We start from the raw sequence: 20,605 nt of genomic DNA on the forward strand, positions 1-20,605 counted from the left end.
GTAGTTGAGTCGGAAACATTAGGGACCTTCAAGCAGCTATTGGATAGGTACATGGATTACGGTAAAATGATATAGTGTAGATTTATTTGTTCTTAAGGGCAGCACGGTAGCATTGTGGATAGCACAAGTGCTTCACAGCTCCAGGGTCCCAGGTTCGATTCCGGCTTGGGTCACTGTCTGTGCGGAGTCTGCACGTCCTCCCCGTGTCTGCGTGGGTTTCCTCCGGGTGCTCCGGTTTCCGGGTGCTCCGGTTTCGTCCCACAGTCCAAAGATGTGCAGGTTAGGTGGATTAGCCATGATAAATTGCCCTTAGTGTCCAAAATTGCCCTTCGTGTTGGGTGGAGGTGTTGACTGTGGGTAGGGTGCTCTTTCCAAGAGCTGGTGCAGACTCAATGGGCCGAATGGCCTCCTTCTGCACTGTAAATTCAATGATAATCTATGATTAATCTAGGACAAAGGTTCGGCACAACATCGTGGGCCGAGGGGCCTGTTCTGTGCTGTATTTTTCTATGTTCTAAGATTGAAATCAAGTGCAGTGGCCTCCGGGAATAACCGACTCGCCAGCAGGAAGTTGCACAGGGTGTTGTTCAGTGCTCCTTTTCAAATACAGTAAGAAGTCTTACAACACCAGGTTAAAAGTCCAACAGGTTTGTTTCAAATCACTAGCTTTCGGGGCACTGCTCCTTCCTCAGGTGAATGAAGAAGTATGTTCCAGAAACATATATATAGACAAAGTCAAAGATGCAAGACAATGCTTTGAATGCGAGCATTTGCAGGTAATTAAGTCTTTACAGATCCAGAGATAGGGGTAACCCCAATGGATGAACGGAAATCGCACGACAATCACCAGGCAGGAATGTTCCCTTCCAGTTGGGGAACACTTCAGCAGTCAAGGGCATTCAGCCTCTGATCTCCAGGTAAGCGTTCTCCAAGGCGGCCTTCAGGATGCGCGACATCTCAAAATCGCCGAGCAGATAGCCAAGTTCCGCACACATGAATACGGCCTCAACCGGGACCTTGGATTCATGTCGCATTACATTCACCCCCACCATCTGGCCTGGGCTTGCAAAATCCTACCAACTGTCCTGGCTTGAGACAATTCACACCTCTTTAACCTGGGGTTATCCCTATCTCTGGATCTGTAAAGACTCAATTACCTGCAAATGTTTGCATTCAAAGGGTGAGAGCGACATGCCCAGACTTCCTTGGCACAGGTTGGCTTGGCAGTGCCAACCTGCACCGGGCACTGTACTAGGGGCAGGCCCTTGTGGGAGGTCCATTGCTGGGTGGGGAAGGGGATATCCGTTAATGTGTGGTGGAGAGGGGAAGGGAAAGTGGGCTCTAAATAGGAATTGGCAGGTACGGGGAGGGGAGCAGCAGACTTTGAGAGGCAGCAGACATTGAGGGGAATGTTGGTGATTCTTCTGCAGTGGTGGTGGACAGTTGCCCTCGATGATTGTCCGGGGGAGAGGTGGCGTTTCTTCCATGGTGAGGTTTGGGGGTCGTTCAGTATAGTTCTGATCAGGGAATTCCTTAAAGATGGTGCCCTGATCTCTGTGGAGCCGGTTGTCATCTCAATCAGCCTTGACAGAAATCTTTGGATCCTCGCTGTCTTCAGGGGATGTCCCGGAGGACTGGAGAATAGCCAATGTTGTTCCTCTGTTTAAGAAGGGTGGCAGGGATAATCCCGGGAACTACAGGCCGGTGAGCCTTACTTCAGTGGTAGGGAAATTACTGGAGAGAATTCTTCGAGACAGGATCTACTCCCATTTGGAAGCAAATGGACGTATTAGTGAGAGGCAGCACGGTTTTGTGAAGGGGAGGTCGTGTCTCACTAACTTGATCGAGTTTTTCGAGGAGGTCACTAAGATGATTGATGCAGGTAGGGCAGTAGATGTTGTCTATATGGACTTCAGTAAGGCCTTTGACAAGGTCCCTCATGGTAGACTAGTACAAAAGGTGAAGTCACACGGGATCAGGGGTGAACTGGCAAGGTGGATACAGAACTGGCTAGGCCATAGAAGGCAGAGGGTAGCAATGGAGGGATGCTTTTCTAATTGGAGGGCTGTGACCAGTGGTGTTCCACAGGGATCAGTGCTGGGACCTTTGCTCTTTGTAGTATATATAAATGATTTGGAGGAAAATGTAACTGGTCTGATTAGTAAGTTTGCAGACGACACAAAGGTTGGTGGAATTGCGGATAGCGATGAGGACTGTCTGAGGATACAGCAGGATTTAGATTGTCTGGAGACTTGGGCGGAGAGATGGCAGATGGAGTTTAACCTGGACAAATGTGAGGTAATGCATTTTGGAAGGGCTAATGCAGGTAGGGAATATACAGTGAATGGTAGAACCCTCAGGAGTATTGAAAGTCAAAGAGATCTAGGAGTACAGGTCCACAGATCACTGAAAGGGGCTACACAGGTGGAGAAGGTAGTCAAGAAGGCATACGGCATGCTTGCCTTCATTGGCCGGGGCATTGAGTATAAGAATTGGCAAGTCATGTTGCAGCTGTATAGAACCTTAGTTAGGCCACACTTGGAGTATAGTGTTCAATTCTGGTCGCCACACTACCAGAAGGATGTGGAGGCTTTAGAGAGGGTGCAGAAGAGATTTACCAGAATGTTGCCTGGTATGGAGGGCATAAGCTATGAGGAGCGATTGAATAAACTCGGTTTGTTCTCACTGGAACGAAGGAGGTTGAGGGGCGACCTGATAGAGGTATACAAAATTATGAGGGGCATAGACAGAGTGGATAGTCAGAGGCTTTTCCCCAGGGTAGAGGGGTCAATTACTAGGGGGCATAGGTTTAAGGTGAGAGGGGCAAAGTTTAGAGTAGATGTACGAGGCAAGTTTTTTACGCAGAGGGTAGTGGGTGCCTGGAACTCACTACCGGAGGAGGTAGTGGAGGCAGGGACGATAGGGACATTTAAGGGGCATCTTGACAAATATATGAATAGGATGGGAATAGAAGGATACGGACCCAGGAAGTGTAGAAGATTGTAGTTTAGTCGGGCAGTATGGTCGGCACGGGCTTGGAGGGCCGAAGGGCCTGTTCCTGTGCTGTACATTTCTTTGTTTCTTTGTTCTTTGTTCAATCAGACCCCACCCTGCTAGAGTGACAGTGTAAACCCCGCCACTTACTTTTTTTCTTCAAAGAGGCTTAAGATTTGGAGAGAAACCTGCGACAGGATTCTCCGGTTTGCCAGCTGGGTTTTCTTGGGCGGTGTGACTCGGCAGCAGTGGGATTCTCTGTCCCCGCCACCTACCAATGAGGTTTCCCATTTTGGCGACCCCACATCGCTAGGAATCCCGCAGGCATGGGTGTGCTGCCAGCACAATGGAGAATCCTGCCAGTGGAGAATCCTGCCCATGATCTGTTTTGTCTGAGCCTGGCACTTTGCCAAATTCTGGTAAGATTCCAGTCAATATCTACCTCAACATGGGAGGAAAAGAGGAAAGATGAGAAAACTTGCAAAACAATTGGATAAAAACAATTGTACCATATCTTCCTGGCAATAATATTGAGGAAGGTACAATTATCACCGATAATGCTTCCTCAGTAATAGCTCTACTATCGGAGCAGGCGCACACTAGCATGGTATGTAACTGTTACCCCGATGCATTGCTATCCAAATATCCAATCTCAATTAATCTTTCAAAAGATCTGGGAAAAGTGGGAGGGTGAAGGGCTACAGCAGCAACAACTGGGGCAGCATGGTAGCATTGTGGATAACACAATTGCTTCACAGCTCCAGGGTCCCAGGTTCGATTCCGGCTTGGGTCACTGTCTGTGCAGAGTCTGCACATCCTCCCCGTGTGTGCGTGGGTTTCCTCTGGGTGCTCCGGTTTCCTCACACAGTCCAAAGATGTGCAGGTTAGGTGGATTGGCCATGATAAATTGCCCTTAGTGTCCAAAATTGCCCTTAGTGTTGGGTGGGGTTACTGGGTTATGGGGATAGGGTGGAGGTGTTGACCTTGGGTAGCGTGCTCTTTCCAAGAGCTGGTGCAGACTTGATGGGCCGAATGGCCTCCTTCTGCACTGTAAATTCTATGATAACTCATCCCGTCTACCACCAGCATCTTGCGGCAGGCTGGAGTCGACCTTAAGTACAGACCCTGAACTAGCCAATTGTCAACATTGTGTCAGGTGGGAAATGGTGCAAATGGGATAGCAAAAGAAAAAGGCACGGATTGTGGTATTGGAAAACAATGAAGTTAAACTTCTTCGTGATTACTTGTATAAATAAATGTGTTCATACAATAAATATATTGGTAAATTTACATTGCTGACTTTGAGTGCAGGTCAAGAGGTTACAGAAATTAATGAGGCCTTTGTAATGAGAGTGGCCTCCTCTTATTGTTATTCAGTTCAACAGAAAATGATACAATACCATCCCAAAACAATAACAATAGGCTAAATTCTATTCACTATTCACGACGCCCTATGCTGCTCTTGCTCATGTATTTGCTTTGTTTGCCGCCTTGTTCCGCACTGTAACCAATCACTGTTTGTCGATGTACCATTTGTTAGTGTACTCTGTTAATTATTCTTTTTGCCTACTCTGTTTCCTCGGCTGCAGAAAAGTACTTTTCCCTGTACTTTGGTACGTGTGACAATAAATCAAATTTTTTAAAATCAATAAATGGTCTCCTGTTCTGTATTATGCTGTATTAACTCATTGAGTTTATTTCCACCAGACAATGCGAAGAGCATACCTTATCATTGATTTAGAGGGTGATTTTCCTGGTCTTAACGTCAAAATGGTTCCTGAATGATGGGCACCTGATACAGAAATGATGGGTGTAAATTCTGTGCTCCTGTTTTAAACGTGTGCAGCATTGCAGCTGTATTTCTTATATGGTTTTCAGATAGTTGCCCTTGATCTTAGTTGGCTAATATAAAAGACATGTGACTGAGTTTGGTAGTCCTGTGCACTCGTGATTCCTAACTCAATTACTGGCTGCAATTCAGAGGCAAACTTACTCCAAACAGGAAGCCTAGAACTACAGCTTCCAGAGTTGTAAAATTTACATTTGTCAATGGAAAACGAGTTATTTCTGCTCCGTTCCCAATCTGACTTTACATGGACAAGGACTACTGCGGTGGGAGTTTGTGGGGCTGGATTTTCCACCTCTTCAGTGAACATTCTGCATTTGCACCCCCCCCCCCCCCCCCCCCCCACACACACACACACACACCCCACACCAACAGCCTCTCCCCAGCAGTAGGCTGCTCTGATACCATTTAAGCTCTGAGGAGTGTTAATTGGCTGGAGGTGAAAATTCAGCCCCTATCTGATGAGGACATCAAATTTTCTGAGGGTTCACCACCCCCATGCCACTTTCCAACTATATAATCCATTACATCTCTATCCCCTGTCCAGTTCTGAAAAAGAGTCATATGGCAGTTAACACTGTGTTTCTCTCTCCACAGTGCTGCCAGACCTCCTGAACTTATCCAGCATTGGCTGTTTTTATTTCACATTTCCAGCAGCCAAAGTATTTGGCCTTTATTTGGGACATTTGGGGCAGCACGGTGGCACAAGTGAATAGCACTGTGGCTTCGCAGCACCAGGGTCCCTGGTTCGATTCCCCACTGGGTCAATGTTTGTGCGGAGTTTGCACGTTCTCCCCGTGTCTGCGTTGGTTTCCTCCGGGTGCTCTGGTTTCCTCTCACAGTCCATAACGTGCAGGTTAGGTGGATTGGCCATGATAAATTGGCCTTAGTGACCAAAAAAGGTTAGGAGGGGTGGTTGGGTTACGGGGATAGGGTGGAAGTGAGGGATTAAATGGGTTGGTGCAGAGTCGATGGACCGAATGGCCTCCTTCTGCACTGTATGTTCTCTGTTCTATGTTTATCGAAGGGCTGTTGATCAACCTGCTTGGCTGATAGCTTTCTGGTCCTAGATGGCACTACCAGCAGCAGCACAACTGGAACTACATTAGATCCAAAAAAAGAGAAGCCAGGAGCTCGGTGACAGTTAATTTGGGGGATTTCTTGGCAGACCCTGAGTGGAGGTCCTGGGGTGACTGGTGTGGGCTGGGGGTAACTGTGAGAGGGAAAATCTTGGAGGGCCCTCTGTTTGGAAAAGAGGTGCATAAAGGAGGCATCCATGTTTTGTTTGGCCCAAGGTCCAAGCAGGTTTACCAGCAGCGCTCTCCAATCATCAGCGATCTCTTCCTACCAACCAAAAATAGTGACCTGACAGGAAATGGCCACTAATTGGCCACGTAATGTATTCAATTGGTGCGAGTGTGGATGGGCCACACAAGGTCTCATCCGTTGCCTGATAACTCATGGGCAGGTATAAGCGGCAGGAAAGGCACCCATTAAATGTTATAAGCCTCCTCCCTCCTTCCCTCCCTCAGCTCCAACCCGTCTATCCTCTCCCATCCCTCTCCCCGCTCCATCACCTCCCCTCTGCCTCCCCTTCCTCATCCTTTCCCTTCCTCCCTCCTTCCCTCTCTCCCTCCAAAGCGATATTGGTCAAATATGTGTCAGATCCGAATGATAGGCAGAGTGATGTCAAGGGTCAAATTTTCCATTGCTATCCAACATAGCGACATTGAGTGTAAGGAAATATACTGAGTTACTGGAAACAGTGAGGCGGAGGGGTTATAATGATTAAGAGATTCTTTACAGAAGTGTAATGGAGCCCAAAGTTGTAACAGTAAAGGGCAGGATTCAACCACCATGTTGTGCCCGGCGCAGATCCAGTTGCGGCAGGTGAATAGTGGGAAAGGCCAAAGTTGCGATTCGTGCTGGGCAGGAACCATTTTGTAATTCCCTTGGCCCGCTCCTGATGGTGACCTCCGGATCATGCCCAAAAATGGTGAGAAGGTCATTAAGCCTAATTTTCATTCATTTAAACCTCATTACGAGATTGAAGTCGAATGCAGCGGCCTCCTGGGAATTACCCGACTCCCCAGCGGGAAGTTACGTAGTCGTCGTTTAGTACTCGATTTTAAAAACCTGAAGCTGATGCAATGGCTCCTGAGGGGAAGTGAGGAGGTGAGTAGCCATTTCCATTATCCGGCATACAGCTCAAAGGCACCTGCATCTTTGAGGTATTCAAGCCTTCTTTAAATATTGTGGAGACCCATAACAGGGACAACCACGGCTGCAGCCTGTATGTCCTACCAAACACTTACAGGACAGAGACTTGCTGTGGCTTCTATCCTGAAATTGAATTTCACTCCCTTTGACTGTGAGCAGCCTCAGACTTCACAGCTGAAGGCTATTGTTAATAAGGAATTGGCCTTGTTAGTTGTGAGAACACTTCACAGCTGTAGGTTGTGTTTGCTGCTTGCTCCTGCTGGTGGCTGCAGATGCCTGGAAGCTATTGTTGCTGTTTTCTTCCTTTTCTGTAACCAGAAAGAAGGACAATTTGTTCTAAGATACCTGGGTCCGGGAACACCGGGCTCAGGGGGGGCGTATGAGTCCAGAAGGCAATCCGGTTTGAAGTAAGAAGGCGCTGTTGGACCTGGCATGCAACATTGATCTGAATGGGCCACCTGATGACACCATTGAAGAAATGCTTTTGCAGGTTGCTGATGCTTTTGTTGCTGGTGTGGTGAGTGCTGCATGGAACTGGCACGTCATCATGGGTTAAACATGCTGGAAGTCACGGGTGTTCAACTGCAGCTTGAGCGACAGTGGAATATGTGGATACCAATTTTTGGTTGCGGTGAGATTGGGCTGTGTGGGAGGACCTGCACAGCTACGGCTCCTGGACGGAGACTGGCACTGATACATGGAACAAGTAGCACATTGATGCACAGATCATTTCTATGACAAAGATCTGGACATCATAACAGATTCTCAGACTTACCCTTCAAGGGCAGCATGGTAGCACAGTGATTAGCACTGTAGCTTCACAGTGCCAGGGTCCCAGGTTCGATTCCTGGCTTGGGCCACTGTCTGTGCGGAGTCTGTTTTTTCTCCCCGTGTTTGCGTGGGTTTCTTCCGGGTGTTCCAGTTTCCTCCTTCAAGTCCCGAAAGATATGCTGCTAGGTCATTTGAACATTCTGAATTCTCCCTCTGTGTACCCGAACAGGTGTCGGAATGTGGCGACTAGGGACTTTTCACAGTAACTTCATTGCAGTGTTAATGTAAGCCTCCTTGTGACAATAAAGATTATTATTATTATTATTCATTTATGTTGAGGAAGTTATGAGGGTTGATACCATGGACAGGATTCTCCGTTGCCCGAAGCCGATATTGTAATCGGCGATCGGGGGGAGAATTCCTTTTTACGACTGATTCGGAGATAGTGCCTGTTTTTGGATACTCTGCCCCCTACAAAACAGCGTGATCGGGAGTGTGGCACATGCCGTTGGGACGGACTCAGCACGTCACCTGAAAGCCCTCTCCTAATACTCCGCCCCTGATGGGCCGAGTTCCAAACGGCACAGATCACTTGCGCTCTGAGTTTTCGTCAACCTCGCATGGTGGCTGCGGATTCTGTCCAATGCCGCCACAGTCGGGGAGGGGGAGCCGTGCTGCTGGCCGGTGGGGACTTCAGCGAGGGCTGGGGGAATTAGTGGGGTGTGGTCCAGAGTGGCGAGGGGGGTTCCAAGGAGGGCACTGTCTGGCAGGTCCTGTCCACCCGCGGCCAGCATCATGTTGTACGGTGCGCGCGGACCCGCCGGTGGTCTCTTCGGAATTCTCCTCTGAGGTGGACTCTTGGGGGTGGGCATGGTAATGCCTCCAGATGGCCCGGCCTCATCAAATGGTGATCCTGCGAGACAATGGACATGTAGTCAGTTAGAAGGAAGGGTCATTTTGTTTGACTGAGCAACTCACTCGAGACAGGTCATCTGGGTGAAGAGGCAGTGGATCTGCACCTCATTGTCGGTGACTGCTCTCTTCTCGGACAACCCCATGATCTCCAGGACTCATTCCTCATAGGGGACGAGGACTCAGACCTCTCGCATTCCACCCTCCATCTTGGGCCTTTCTTATTATGGGCTATCTTCTCCCGTGTGGTCAAAGAGAGGGCTTCGTGAGCTGCACGCTTGACGGGTCAGGGGCACTATAGCAGGTGGCACATGTGGGCACCGCACCTGGGCATGAAAGGGTTGTGTTGGTGGATGCCAGGGGGTTCCGAGCAACAAGTACGAAGATCGGATGTGGGGAGGGTGTGAGGTGTCAGCTAATAAATTGGGAGGGGAGGTTGCTTGGGAATTTGAAGAGTGGCAGGTGGACTTGATGCCAGGAGAGAGGTAATAACTCACTCTTGCAGCTCGTTGGGGGTCATTAGTCTTCTTCCGACATTGGCTGCAGTCCTCCTTGTCATTCTGCCCGCACTGACAGCCACTGCCACTGCCTCCCAGGTGGCATTGCCCACCCTGCTGCTGGTCCTTCAACACCCTCGGGCGAACAGAGTGCCCACCTCTCATCCATTGTGTCGAGAAGCCTTATGAGGTCGGCATTCCCAAAACAAGGAGCAGGTCTACGCTTTGCTATGCTTGTGTGTTGACTGAGAGTGAGTGGTGAGGGAGAGTTTAAAAGCAGCTCTTCCTTTTTATCAGCGAGTTGCTGAGGCGCAAGTCGGGCGAATGAGATGGTAAGACAACAGTAATGCCGAGAATCTCGTGTGGGCTCATTTATGGCATGAGGTGCCATTGAATATGGGCCATAATCTCACCAATGCGGCCGTCGCGAAACACCCCACCAAACGCACCAATAATGAGATTGAAATTTTTTCCATTGACTCGCGCCCAGATATTCCTCTTCAGCTTCTCTCCATTGTGCGGTTTGACTTTGATTTGCACAGCTATGTTGTGAACCTTCCGTAATATGGAGTGTAATAGAATATTTCAAAAAAAGCTATCATACAAAAAAATCAGTGAGTGATAAGAACTTTCGATGGAGGTTGGAAAGTTTTCATCTTTGAAACTTACTGTTAACCTTCAGATAATGTGGAATGAAAATCTTGGGGGTGTTTTGATGAAACAAAACACATGTCCAGTTCCTGCTGCCTCTCTCAGCTTTCTGAATAATCAGCTGGAACAAATCCTCTCCCTGCTCCCCTTCCTTCAATGTTTTCTCGACAACAGTTTTCCCATCACTGCTGATCCAAACAAGTCTCATTGATCCAGTGACATCAGAGACAGAGCAGGTCAGGGTAACGGTGTCTCCCTCACTCACTGCATCAGATGGTTCAGCTGTGACTGTGTGAAAAAGAAAATCATTTAGATTTTAAACAATGACTTGATCATTGAAAACAACAGCAACATTCTGTCTCCTACCTTTAACTGTGATCAGTGTGATTGTCACCATTTTAGATGTTCCCAGAGAACATGTGTAAACTCCAGCATCTTCAAACAGGACAGGGACAATCCTCACTCTGAAGTTCTTGCTATTAAAATTTGTCTCTGTGGGGAATAGTCGATCCCCAAAGTCAGTCCTGTTTACATTGATGGGCTGAGATTTGTAAGTAGAAGCGATTTCTTTCTCTTGATTCTGAAAATAACGTGACGACCACGTCCATTTAGTTTTATTATATTCAGAAATAACGTCACAAATCAGGTCGAGTTCACTGTGATTTGTCCTTGACCGATAAAGTGTGTATTTAATATTGTGTAAATCTGTAACAGAGAGAAAGGAGAAAAAATGTTACATTTTTATAGCTGCTGACATACGCATGTTCTGAATTTCCACAGGAACACATCTCACTCTCTTGGCATAAGTCAGCTTGGAAGGCAGCATTGAGACAGGGAAATTGGCTGGGATCTGGATACGCTGGTTGTTTATCCAGACTGACTACTGTTTAACACTCGGATGTGGAACAACATCCACTTGCCTCAAACGTGACCCCATCAAAGTGAAATAACATAGGAACATTTGAACATAAACAATTGGAGCAGCATAGGCCAATTGGTCCCTCATGTTTGCTCTGCCATTCAATAAGAACACAGCAGACCTTTTTGGGCGGGTTCTCCGGCCACATTACGCTCAAGCGAGAGCACAACGCGGCCGGAGAATCCCGGGAGAGGCCTGCAGCGAGCCTCCAGGCAACTTACGTGCCTCACGGGATTCATCGAAGTGTCGGAGTCAGAACGCCGCCCTAAATGGGCGTTACCAAACACCGCTCCCGGAGGTAGGTCATAAGTCTACTTACGATCTACCAGCCCAGGATCCACCGGCCTCCCTCAATTCTCCGGCCTCCCCGGGGAGGCTGCAGCCGAGCGCCGATCAGTGTTGATCCACTCAAATGTGGACCAAGGCGGAACAGCACCCAGGGGGTTTCCCGGGCCATCAGAGACCTTTGGTTGGTCAGTTTGAGTGCAGGATGGACCCCTGGCCCTCCCTCTGGAATGTGGGCACCTTGGCACTGCCACCCTAGCACTGCCAAGCCAGCAGGCACACTGCATGGGTGCCAAGGTGGCACTGCCAAGGGCTAGGTGGTGGGTGGGGCCATGCCCATGAAATGAGGGTGTTAGAAGGGTGGGGCACTGCAGGTAAATAGGGGCCTCTGGGAGGTTGGAGCGGTGATGGGTGTGGTCCTAGAAGTCAGGGGATGCTGTAAGGGGCTTGGGGAGGCCTGAAGAGGGGGGAGTCCCAGGGACCCCATAGCGGGTGTCCTCACTTGGGGGGGTATGGGGGGTGACATTTCCCATGGATAGGGTGGAGGACCCACAAGCTCACTTAGAGGTTGGGGCACCCTTTCAAAATGGCGGCCTGCTCTCTGAGTTCAGCTCCCCAGCGCTAAAAAAATTCAAAGGGCACGATTCTCTGGAAAAATTTCCAAGTGCTGTAGTAAATGGGAATAGCGAGGCCAGCAACGCTATTCAACGTTAGTTGGTCCACTTAACGAGGCCTCACGGGCTTCCCACCCCGAATGCCGGCTGATTCGCTTGGACGGCCCCCCGCTAACAAGGTCGAGCAGCACTTAAGCTGCACTTGCTGAGCCAGCTCACAATAATGGCACCCAGGAGACCAGCCCCAAGATTCGGGAATGCTGACCTGTGGAGGCTCCTGGACGCAGTGGAGACCATGAGGGATGTCCTTTTCCCCCTAGGGTCCTGGAGGATGAGCCACAAGGCAGCCAGTGCTACCTGACATGAGGTGGCAGCAGCAGTCAGCTTGGGCAGTGTGACCAGGCAGACTGGCCTCCAATGTCGAAGAAGGTCAACAATCAACTCTGGGCAGCAGGTGGGAGTAGACACCAACGTCCCAAACCCCCCAACCCCCCAAAGGAACATCGCCCCCAGGCGACCCCAACCCTCCTTTCAACCCCCCCTCCCCTTCAGCACTCCCTCCATCCACCCCTTCAACCCTCTCTACACCCCAACCCTCCCTTATCACCCGCCCCAAAAACTATGAACCACGCGTGTGGCTAACGATCTCCTCTCTGTATCCCCCCAGGCAAAACTCTCCCATAATCGGAGGGAGAGGGCCCAGACTGACGGCGGTGCCAGACGTGAGAATAATCATCTCCTTCGAGGAGCGGGCCCTGGAGGTGACTGGTGTGTGCCGAGGACAGGGCGGTCACACACGAGGAGGCTGGTGGACGCCAGAGGTGAGACTCTACCCAGAGGACTTGTCAAACCTGAGTAATGATTGCCTTACTGACTGACCCACCCCTCCCACTGACCACGTGTCCATTCTCCCACAGGTCCTCGAGCCGACCCTGCCGGCCAATCCCGGGTGGCCCCCTCTCCTGACACCTCGGAGAACACCTCGGAGGAGAGCTCCGGCACAGCTGTTATCCCCACCCTCCACCTCGGGAAATATTAGTGGTTAAGCTTCTGGGGTACAGTCTGGTGAGCACCACGCTGCTGCTGATGTACATCTGGTGGAGGCAGGAACCGCCAGGCGAGCCTGCATTTGGAGGTCGGCTGAATCCCTGGATCCAGCTGGGTCCCAGCCTGATGCTGGCACAGAGTTACCTGGGGCTGGTGGGGATGAGAGGGATTATAGGGACCAACCTGGATGTTCAGAGGGAGATGTCAACATCACTCCAGCAGATCCGTAGCCGATTGGAGGAGTCCCAGAAGACTGAGTGGCACCGAGGCCAACACTGCTAGGGTGACGACCACAGTGAAAAGCCTGGTGCACGACATTGGCACCATGAGTGAAGGTGTCCAAGGCAGTCACTCGCTGACAACCATGGCTGAGGGTCTTGGCAGTATATCTGCCTCACTGGGGGATGTCACCCAGTACCAGGTCGACCTTGATGAGGTTCTGTGGGACATGTCCTGCTCTCAGATAGGAATGGCCGAGGCACTGCGGAGCTTGTCCCAGTCACAGTGAGCATGGCTGAGGCACTGCAGAGCATGGCCCGGTCTCTGGGGGATGTGTCCCAGTCACTGAGGAGCATCGCCGAGGGCGTCGACACGATGGTGCGGACCATGGGGAACCACCAGGGCTGGCAGAGTCAGATGATGCAGTGGCATCAGGGTTCAAACCAGCTGCCCCTCCATCCCAAGGTGAACCCCAGGGACCTATGAGTACCGACCAGGAGAAGGGGGCGCTGAGTGCCAACCCGGGCCCGTCCCATGGGGCGGTGACTATGGCCACGAGCACTTACAAGTTCCACCCCCATGATGAGGCTGTCTCTCTCTCAGCTTTCTGAATGATCAGTCTCAATGATTTCTCTTCCCTATTCCGTCTATTCAATGTTTTCTCGACAACAGTTTCCCCATCACTGCTGATCCAAACAAGTCTCATTGATCCAGTGACATCAGAGACAGAGCAGGTCAGGGTAACGGTGTCTCCCTCACTCACTGCATCGGATGGTTCAGCTGTGACTGTGTAAACAAGAAAATCATTTAGATTTTAAACAACAACTTGATCATTGAAAACAACAGCAAGATTCTGTCTCCCACCTTTAACTGTGATGAGTGTGATTGTTTCCAGATGACATGTGTAAACGCCAGCATCTTCAAACAGGACAGGGACAATCCTCACATTGAGGTTCTTGCCATTAAAATGTGTCACTGTGGAGACCAGTCGATCCCCAAAGTCAGTCCTGTTCACATTGATGGGCTGAGATCTTGATGCAGATGCTATTACTTTCTCCTGAGTACGATGATGATGTGATCTCCATTTCCATGCAGTGTTGGAATAATAAGAATAATCAAAACAAATCAGATCGAGTTCACTGCGATCAGTGCCTGATCGATAAAGAGTGTAACTCTTCCCAAATAAATCTGTAATAGAGAGAGAGTTAGAACAATGTGTTAGAGGTTTCCAATTGTGTACTAATAGAGAAAAGTAAAAATAATGAAGGGTGCTAAATATATGAAAATATTTTGTGTTTTGATCATCATAAGATGCAACAGGTGATTAAGAAGGCGAATGGAATTTTGTCCTTCATTGCTAGAGGGATGGAGTTTAAGACTAGAGAGGTTATGCTGCAATTGTATAAGGTGTTAGTGAGGCCACATCTGGAGTATTGTGCTCAGTTTTGGTCTCCTTACTTGAGAAAGGACGTACTGGCACTGGAGGGTGTGCAGAGGAGATTCACTAGGTTAATCCCAGAGCTGAAGGGGTTGGATTACGAGGAGAGGTTGAGTTGACTGGGACTGTACTCGTTGGAATTTAGAAGGATGAGGGGGATCTTATGGAAACATATAAAATTATGAAGGGAATAGACAGGATAGATGCGGGCAGGTTGTTTCCACTGGCGGGTGAAAGCAGAACTAGGGGGCATGGCCTCAAAATAAGGGGAAGTAGATATAGGACTGAGTTTAGGAGGAACTTCTTCACCCAAAGGGTTGTGAATCTATGGAATTCCTTGCCCAGTGAAGCAGTAGAGGCTCCTTCATTAAATGCTTTTAAGATAAAGATAGATAGTTTTTTGAAGAATAAAGGGATTAAGGGTTATGGTGTTCAGGCCGGAAAGTGGAGCTGAGTCCACAAAAGATCAGCCATGATCTCATTGAATGGTGGAGCAGGCTCGAGGGGCCAGATGGCCTACTCCTGCTTCTCGTTCTTATGTTCTTATAACTTTGTTTCATCTCATTTTAGTCAAGGATATGAAGTGCTTAAACATTATAAACTTGAATGAATTTGATGTGCAAAAACAATAGAATTTTCAAAAATAATAATATCTTTCTGAGTTTAAAAAAAAATAAATCTAGAGTACCCAATTCATTTTTTCAATTGAGGGGCTATTTAGCGTGGTCAATCCACCTACCCTGCCCATCTTGGGGTTGTGCGGGTGAGACCCACGCAAACACGGGGGGAATGTGCAAACTCCAGACGGACAGTGACCCAGATCCGGGATCAAACCTGGGACCTTGCTGCCATGAGGCAAGCAGTGCTAACCACTGTGCACTCTGCTGCCCTAATCTTTGAGTTTTAATATGATTTTTTATCGTAATGAATGTCACCATTAATTCACACACCCAAATATTATGAGGGTTTGCCGACAGCATCAGGTCCTGCTGATGGGGCTGTAGTGCGAGTAAAATTATACAATGGCCCAAATTTTGTTTCCTTCAGGCAAGTGGAATCCACATTTCTGTGGAATAATTATGTTCAAATGGCCACATGCAGAATATGATGAAATCTGATCACTTCTGCCTCCCTAATGTAAGGTGGGCAGATTCCTGCTCCAAGAGCCTGACCCACTTTAACGCAATCCAGAAAACAAGGTGCTGCTGTTTGAGCTGCTGCCAAATTGTAGGGGTGGGATTCTTCATCAGCCGACGGCGAAATCGGGAAAGCAATTGGGCGGAGAATTGGTTCCGATGCGAAAATACGGCGGGCCCAGATTTGACGCCGAATCGCAATACTCCATCTCCTCAACAGCGGCATCAATACATTCCGGAACGCAGGTACAGTAAACACCGTTTGCATATCATTAGCGGGCCAGTCCCGGTATTCTCCAGGGCCTCCACGATTCCCCACCTCCGATGGGCTGAATTCCAGACGGCAAGGTTCACTTGTGCTTTTCAAAATCGTCACACTGATGTCATGGCTAATGAGGGAGAGAGAGGAGGTAGGACATGGGGTGGCTCGACCATTGGGCTGCTGGGCGAGTCACTGGCTGGGGTGGGGACACCCTGTCGCGAGTGGGGGGGGGCAATGGGCCGTGTCGCCGGGGCGACCCCACAGGGGTCTGGGGTGGTGCCCAGGCACAGACCGCCATTACCGCAGTCTGCAAAGCAGCCATCTTGCAGCTCACCCCACTGACCACCAACCTTGGTTCTGCAGAGTAACACTGGCCGTATGGGTGACCCATGTCCCCATCCCATCACGCCTACACCCACATTCCACCATACCCCACCACCCAACCGGCCACCACCCACCGGAGGGGCATCGGACAAACCACCCAGGGCAACTTCCACTGGAGCCCCTACGGGGGTGCCAGGTGGGGGCCGCGGAGCATAACGCTGGCAAGGGCATCAGCAGCTGGCGGCACCCCTGGCAGCAGGGTGGGCACCAAGGCCATAGTCTCCACGGTGCTGGGTTCTAACTGGGCCAGGGGTGCGGGGCAGACGCTGCTGTGCCAATCAGGGCCGAACGCTGTAGCCCGGTGGACCTGGATGGGCACGGGGGTACACGCAATGCTAACATGTTGGCCTTTCACCCCTGTAGATAATGTATATGGAATACAACCAGCAATGGTGGCCTTCCTGCTAGTCACCGCAGCCCTGGGGGTTGCCCTGCGGCTGTACGAGCTGGCGCTGCTCGAGGAGGAGGGAGCAGCAGCAGTGAAGTGTGCAGCTGCAGAGCGGGCAGCAGTTGAGTGTGCCCCAGAGGAACAGGAGGTAGATGCGCAGGATGGAGAGCCAAGGAGTAGGTACAAAGGAGAGCCAAGGAGTAGGTACAAAAGAGGGGACAGTTTAAAAGGTTGCGCCGTGGGTGAGGTAAGTACTGCTTAACCACTTCCTTACCTTGCAGGTCAGCTGTTCGGGAGAGAGAGGGAGCCGGGACCTTGGAAACAGCGCGGGAGTTTCAAAAATCGCGGGAGCTGCGAGGCAGAGGGGACAGTTTAAAAGGTCGCGCCGTGGGTGAGGTAAGTACTGCTTAACCACTTCCTTACCTTGCAGGTCAGCTGTTCGGGAGAGAGATCAGTTTCGGGAGCAGGCCTATTGGCTGACTATAAATCAGGAAGGATACAAAGGGTGTGGCTGAAGTGCCTATAGAAACAGAGTGCTGGAGGCAAACAGAGTGTATCTGAGTTTGGGTAAGGCTGAGTTCGGGTAAGAGGGGAGTGACAAAAAAAAAAAAAAAAAAAAAAATTAATTAAGTAAATTAATTAACTAGTTAAGGGAATTTGGTGCTCACCTGAAGGAGGTGCAGAGAAGCAGAGCTGTGAGGGAGTCTCTGGAGCAATTACATCACAGCCAGCAGGTAAGTGATTGGCTTGTAACTGGTAAGTGATTTCTCTCTCTTTGACTTTCTCTTAGCTGTGTAGTGTAGTTCAAATTTAACTTCAGGTTGAAGTCATGGCAGGAGAGCTCAGACCCGTGTCATGCTCCTCTTGTGAGATGTGGCAAGTCAGGGACCCTTCTGGTGTCCCTGACTCCTTCATCTGCAAGAAGTGTGTCCAACTGCAGCTCCTGTTAGACCGCTTGACGGCTCTGGAGCTGCGGATGGACTCACTTTGGAGCATCCGCGATGCTGAGGAAGTTGTGGATAGCACATTCAGTGAGTTGGTCACACCGCAGATTAAAATTACTGAGGCAGATAGGGAAAGGGTGACCAACAGACAGAGGAAGAGTAGGAAGGCAGTGCAGGGATCCCCTGCGGTCATCTCCCTCCAAAACAGATTTACCGTTTTGGAAACTGTTGGGGGAGATGGCTCACCAGGGGAAGGTGGCAGCAGCCAGGTTCATGGCACCATGGCTGGCTCTGCTGCACAGAAGGGCGGGAAAAAGAGTGGCAGAGCTATAGTGATAGGGGATTCAATTGTAAGGGGAATAGACAGGCGTTTCTGCGGACGCAAACGAGAATCCAGGTTGGTATGTTGCCTCCCTGGTGCAAGGGTCAAGGATGTCTCGGAGCGGCTGCAGGGCATTCTGGAGGGGGAGGGTGAACAGCCAGCTGTCGTGGTGCATATAGGCACCAACGATATAGGTAAAAAACGGGATGAGGTCCTACAAGCTGAATTTAGGGAGTTAGGAGTTAAACTAAAAAGTAGGACCTCAAAGGTAGTAATCTCAGGATTGCTACCAGTGCCACGTGATAGTCAGAGTAGGAATGACAGGATAGCTAGGATGAATACGTGGCTTGAGAGATGGTGCAAGAGGGAGGGTTGCAAATTCCTGGGACATTGGGACCGGTTCTGGGGGAGGTGGGACCTGTACAAATCGGACGGTCTGCATCTGGGTGGGACCGGAACCAATGTTCTCGGGGGGGTGTTTGCTAGTGCCGTTGGGGAGGGTTTAAACTAATGTGCCAGGGGGATGGGAACCGATGTAGGAAGTCAGTGGGGACAGAAACAAAAGGCAGGAAGGGAGAGTGTGTAAAGCATGACCAGAGAAAGCAGGGCAGAGAGCAAGGAAGGTCTACATTAAACTGCATTTATTTCAATGCAAGGGGCCTGACGGGCAAAGCGGATGAACTCAGGGCATGGACGGGCACATGGGACTGGGATATTATAGCTATGACTGAAACATGGCTAAGGGAGGGGCAGGACTGGCAGCTCAATGTTCCGGGGTACAGATGCTATAAAAAGGATAGAACAGGAGGTAAGAGAGGAGGGGGAGTGGCGTTTTTGATTAGGGAGAACATCACGGCAGTACTTAGAGGGGATATATCCGAGGGTTCGCCCACTGAGTCTATATGGGTGGAACTGAAAAATAAGAAGGGAGAAATCACCTTGGTCGGACTGTACTACAGGCCCCCAAATAGTCAGCGGGAAATTGAGGAGCAAATATGTAAGGAGATTACAGATAGCTGCAAGAATAATAGGGTGGTAGTAGTAGGGGACTTTAACTTTCCCAACATTGACTGGGACAGCCATAGCATTAGGGGCTTGGATGGAGGGAAATTTGTTGAGTGTATTCAGGAGGAATTTCTCATTCAGTATGTGGATGGACCGACTAGAGAGGGGGCAAAACTTGACCTCGTCTTGGGAAATAAGGAAGGGCAAGTGGCAGAAGTGCTAGTGAGGGATCACTTTGGGACAAGTGACCATAATTCCATTAGTTTTAAGATGGCTATGGAGAATGATAGGTCTGGCCCAAGAGTTAAAATTCTTAATTGGGGCAAGGCCAATTTTGATGGTATCAGACAGGAACTTGCAGAGGTAGATTGGGGGAGACTATTGGCAGGCAAAGGGACGGCTGGTAAATGGGAGGCTTTTAAAAATGTGTTAACCAGGGTGCAGGGTAAGCACATTCCCTTTAGAGTGAAGGGCAAGGCTGGTAGAAGTAGGGAACCCTGGATGACTCGAGATATTGAGACTCTGGTCAAAAAGAAGGAGGCATATGACGTACATAAGCAACTGGGATCAAGTGGATCCCTTGAAGAGTATAGAGATTGTCGAAATAGAGTTAAGAGGGAAATCAGGAGGGCAAAAAGGGGACATGAAATTGCTTTGGCAAATAATGCAAGGGAGAATCCAAAGAGATTCTACAGATACATAAAGGGGAAAAGAGTAACTCGGGACAGAGTCGGGCCTCTTAAGGATCAACAAGGACATCTATGTGCAGAGCTACAAGAGTTGGGTGAGATCCTGAATGAATATTTCTCATCGGTATTCACGGTGGAGAAAGGCATGGATGTTAGGAAACTAAGGGAAATAAATAGTGATGCCTTGAGAAGTGTGCATATTACAGAGGAGGAGGTGCTGGAAGTCTTAAAGCGCATCAAGGTAGATAAATCCCCGGGACCTGATGAAATGTATCCCAGGATGTTGTGGGAGGCTAGGGAGGAAATTGCGGGTCCCCTAACCGAGATATTTGAATCATCGGCAGCCACAGGTGAGGTGCCTGAAGATTGGAGAGTGGCGAATGTTGTGCCCTTGTTTAAGAAGGGCAGCAGGGAAAAGCCTGGGAACTACAGACCGGTGAGCCTAACGTCTGTAGTAGGTAAGTTGCTAGAAGGTATTCTGACAGACAGGATCTACAAGCATTTAGAGAGGCAAGGACTGATTCGGGGCAGTCAGCATGGCTTTGTGCGTGGAAAATCATGTCTCACAAATTTGATTGAGTTTTTTGAGGGAGTGACCAAGAAGGTAGATGAGGGTAGTGCAGTAGACGTTGTCTACATGGACTTTAGCAAAGCCTTTGACAAGGTACCGCATAGAGAATCATAGAATCATAGAAGTTTACAGCATGGAAACAGGCCCTTCGGCCCAACCAGTCCATGCCGTCCAGTTTTTTACCATTAAGCTAGTCCCAGTTGCCCGCACTTGGCCCATAACCCTCTATACCCATCTTACCCATGTAACTATCTAAATGCTTTTTGAAAGACACAATTGTACCCGCTTCTACTACTACCTCTGGCAGCCCATTCCAGACACTCACTACCCTCTGAGTGAAGAAATTGCCCCTCTGGGCCCTTCTGAATCTCTCCCCTCTCACCTTAAACCTTTGCCCTCTAGTTTTAGACTCCCCTACCTTTGGGAAAAGATGTTGACTATCTACCTTATCTATGCCCCTCATTATTTTATAGACCTCTATAAGATCACCC

The 20,605-nt window shown here is 49.5% G+C and overlaps 1 protein-coding gene across 1 annotated transcript in view; it reads left to right on the plus strand.

Annotated features, from left to right (window-relative positions):
• The window catches only part of LOC140427403 (uncharacterized), a 34,549-nt gene extending 29,770 nt beyond the window's left edge, over nt 1–4,779 (plus strand). Inside the window, exon 7 of the mRNA XM_072512938.1 lies at nt 4,702–4,779. Within this exon, the coding sequence (XP_072369039.1) occupies nt 4,702–4,779 (78 nt within the window). The remainder of the gene's footprint in view (nt 1–4,701) is intronic.
• Nucleotides 4,780–20,605: the final 15,826 nt, after the last annotated feature.

The sequence above is a fragment of the Scyliorhinus torazame genome, chromosome 7 (genome assembly GCF_047496885.1).
Source record: "Scyliorhinus torazame isolate Kashiwa2021f chromosome 7, sScyTor2.1, whole genome shotgun sequence".
Taxonomy (NCBI): Eukaryota; Metazoa; Chordata; class Chondrichthyes; order Carcharhiniformes; family Scyliorhinidae; genus Scyliorhinus; species Scyliorhinus torazame.